We start from the raw sequence: 2,856 nt of genomic DNA, 5'->3' as shown, positions 1-2,856 counted from the left end.
CACATTGTCCTGGGGCGCAGAGTCTGCATCCTCGTCGTCTGGTGCACCAGGGACATCCACATCATCCAGGGGAAGGCCAAAGACATTGATGAAGGGCGAGTTTCCAGGAAAGCAGCTCTCATCGAACACTGCATGCGACGAGATGAGCACCTTCTTCGCTGCAGGGTCCCAAAAATCGCCAGGCCTTGGTGCCATCTGGGTACCCAATGAAGATGCACTTGCAAGTGTGAGACTGCAGCGCTTTGCGATCCTTCTTGCGCACCAGAACATAGGCCAGGGAGCCAAAGACTCGAAAGTAGGACACATCTGGCTTCCTCCCATCGCCCTTCCATGCTGTGTAGGGTATGCCGCCGTCTAGAGCAGATGTGGGCATGCGATTTCGCGTGTGGACAAAGGTAGAGACGGCATGCACCCAGAACGAAGGAGGGAGCTCGGATTGCGCCAGGAGGGCAGTAGCACCCTCAGAAATCGTCCTGTTGGCTCGCTCTGCCACCCCATTCTGGTGCGGCTCGTCTGTCTCTGTGTGCTGACGATGGATGCCGTGTTCTGCGCAGAAATCGACAAATTCCTGGCCCATGTACTCGCCTCCCTTGTCATCTCGAGTGGCCTTGATGCGCAGGCCCAGGGCGTTCTCAGCATAGGCCTTGTATGACTTGAAGGCTGCAAATGCGTCGCTCTTGCGCTTGAGATAGGCCACAGCCCAGAAACGCGATGCATCGCAGACAAAGACCATCCAGTAGAGGTAGCCCTCAGGCGAAGGGACAGGGAGCTTGCCTTTGAGGTCTGTGTGGACCAGGGCGATGCGAACAAACCTCTGGGAGGCGAAACGAGGGATGGGGTGGCGATTGAGCTTGCCAGCAAGGCATGGCTCGCAGATGGGGCTGGGTGGACGCTTGGAGCGGATGGTGAGGCCCTGAACGAGGTCCTTTCGAATTATGGAGCGGAGATCGTCTAGATTGACGTGCGAGCAACGTCTGTGCCAAAGATCGAGGTCCTCCTCGCAAGCGGTGGAGGCAGAGAGCGCATTCTTCGGTCGAGCGATGGTATGGCCTAGGAGATAGCCTGTGTTGTGCTCGTCGACCTTGGCCTCGAAGCGCAGCTCGCCCTGGTGATAGAACAGCACAGAGGCGGCTTGTAACTCGACGGTGTAGCCCTTTTGGCGAGTGAGGTGAAACACAGACAGTAGATTGCTTCCAAGCGCAGGTACATGAAGGACATCGTGTAGAACGACAGCAGGGGGTAAAACGCCGCCTCTAGACGCAGGTTGAAACACTACAGACCCCAGACCAGCCGAGTAGACAATGTGCGAGTTGGCAAGGCGAATGGGGACGTTGTGGGGCGAGTAGGAGCGAAACCAGTGGCGGTGCGGCGTCATATGGGCAGAGGCACCTGTGTCTGTGTTCCAGGACGTCGCAGCAGGGGTAGAGAGCCAAGAATCGCGCTCTGAGGACGATAGGAGTGCAGCAGCGCAGCCAGCACTGACAGCGAACTCCTGGGGTGGGTCCTGGTCGCACTGGGAGGATTGGGAGGCCACTTGCTGGGTCCTGGTCTTCTTTGGGCGACAATGCGAGCGTTGAGCAGCACATTGAGTCGCCCTGACACTGGCATAGCGTTTAGCCCTGCACTGGTCCTCAGGATGGCCTAGTCGACCGCAGAATGGGCAGGAGGTGGAGGGGCCAGCCTTGGGGAGGGAAGGGTTGCCGGAGGGAACCTTGGGGAGGGAAAACGACGCAGCAGGGGCGCGCGAAATCATGGGTGGTGGTCGATGACGTGGCAGGGGTCCGACGGGCAAAACGACAAAGCGAGGGGACGAAAACTGGGTCCAGGAGGACAGAAGGATGGAGGCAGAGTCCCAGAGCGAAAATGCGACCAGCAGGGGCTAGGAAAGCGAGCTGGGGACCAGGGAGCGGTTGGACAGGCAGGGATGGACGTCTGAGGCAGCTAGAGCGCAGGGCTCATAACCTGTTAGCTGCAGTGGGCCTCAGAGGGGTCACAATGGCCTAAGTCGAGCTCTGTAAGTCTTGATTATTGCAAGGAAACTGTGCTACACACCTAAGTCGAGCTCTGTAAGTCTTAAGGACTGCAGAGTCGACTCAGGCACAGATGACGGCGCACAGAGCGCGTGGGAACTAGCTAACACAACCATACACTAAGTGGCGCTGGAATGGCGCCAAACGGACCAGAAGTGCGTAAGGTAGACACTATTCTAGAGTGCAGTCAGATCTACAGTAATGGAGGCTACTAGTGAAAGAAATGCGATATCTCTATGCGAACGAGAGTTGTGACTATACGAAAATTACCGTAGATAGCGGACAGCGCGAACTACGTATGGCGCGATGCGGGACTTGGTGCGATTAAAACCGCAGGCGCTACAGCACCGACTCCAACACCCCTGCCCGAACCGTCATCACCGCCCTGCTCGAATCAACTGGAACGCCTTTACGGACGACTTCATCCCCGTTCCTGACTCCCCCATTGCTGAGTCACCCACGACTCGATCCCCCATCCCCGGTACTCCGACCGACGAGCTCGAAGTAGCGCTACTCATCGCGCTTCCCCCATCCCCCTACCCTCCCCCCAACTCGCCCGCCATCTGCTCTGCCCATCATGGGACAACAAGGCGGACAACCGCAGGTGACAGGCCCTGCCAACAACCCCCAGCAAGCCCAACCGGGCACCCAGACGGCAACACAACCCCCGGACCCCATGACGGTACTACTCCAATCGATGACCCTCCTCACTCAGTCCATAGCGCAGCTCGCCAACTCGACCACCGGGGCCAACAGCCTGAAGGCGGTTCAGAAGCCCTCTCCCTTCAAAGGCGAACAGGGGGGCGAAGCACGACACTTCCTGGCC

At 58.4% G+C, this 2,856-nt stretch overlaps 1 protein-coding gene across 1 annotated transcript; it reads right to left on the bottom strand.

Annotated features, from left to right (window-relative positions):
* Positions 1–1,195: 1,195 nt before the first annotated feature.
* On the bottom strand, positions 1,196–1,753 carry DICSQDRAFT_74088 (uncharacterized protein; the record flags this gene model as incomplete). Its single annotated transcript, XM_007371776.1, has 1 exon — positions 1,196–1,753. A coding segment is annotated over one exon (558 nt), but the record flags the coding sequence as incomplete, so codon positions are not given.
* Between the last annotated feature and the right edge of the window lie 1,103 nt (positions 1,754–2,856).

The sequence above is a fragment of the Dichomitus squalens genome (assembly GCF_000275845.1).
Source record: "Dichomitus squalens LYAD-421 SS1 unplaced genomic scaffold DICSQscaffold_272, whole genome shotgun sequence".
In the NCBI taxonomy this organism is placed as follows: domain Eukaryota; kingdom Fungi; phylum Basidiomycota; class Agaricomycetes; order Polyporales; family Polyporaceae; genus Dichomitus; species Dichomitus squalens.
Note: the sequence above shows the minus strand (reverse complement) of the source record. Positions and strands in the feature narration are given on the sequence as shown.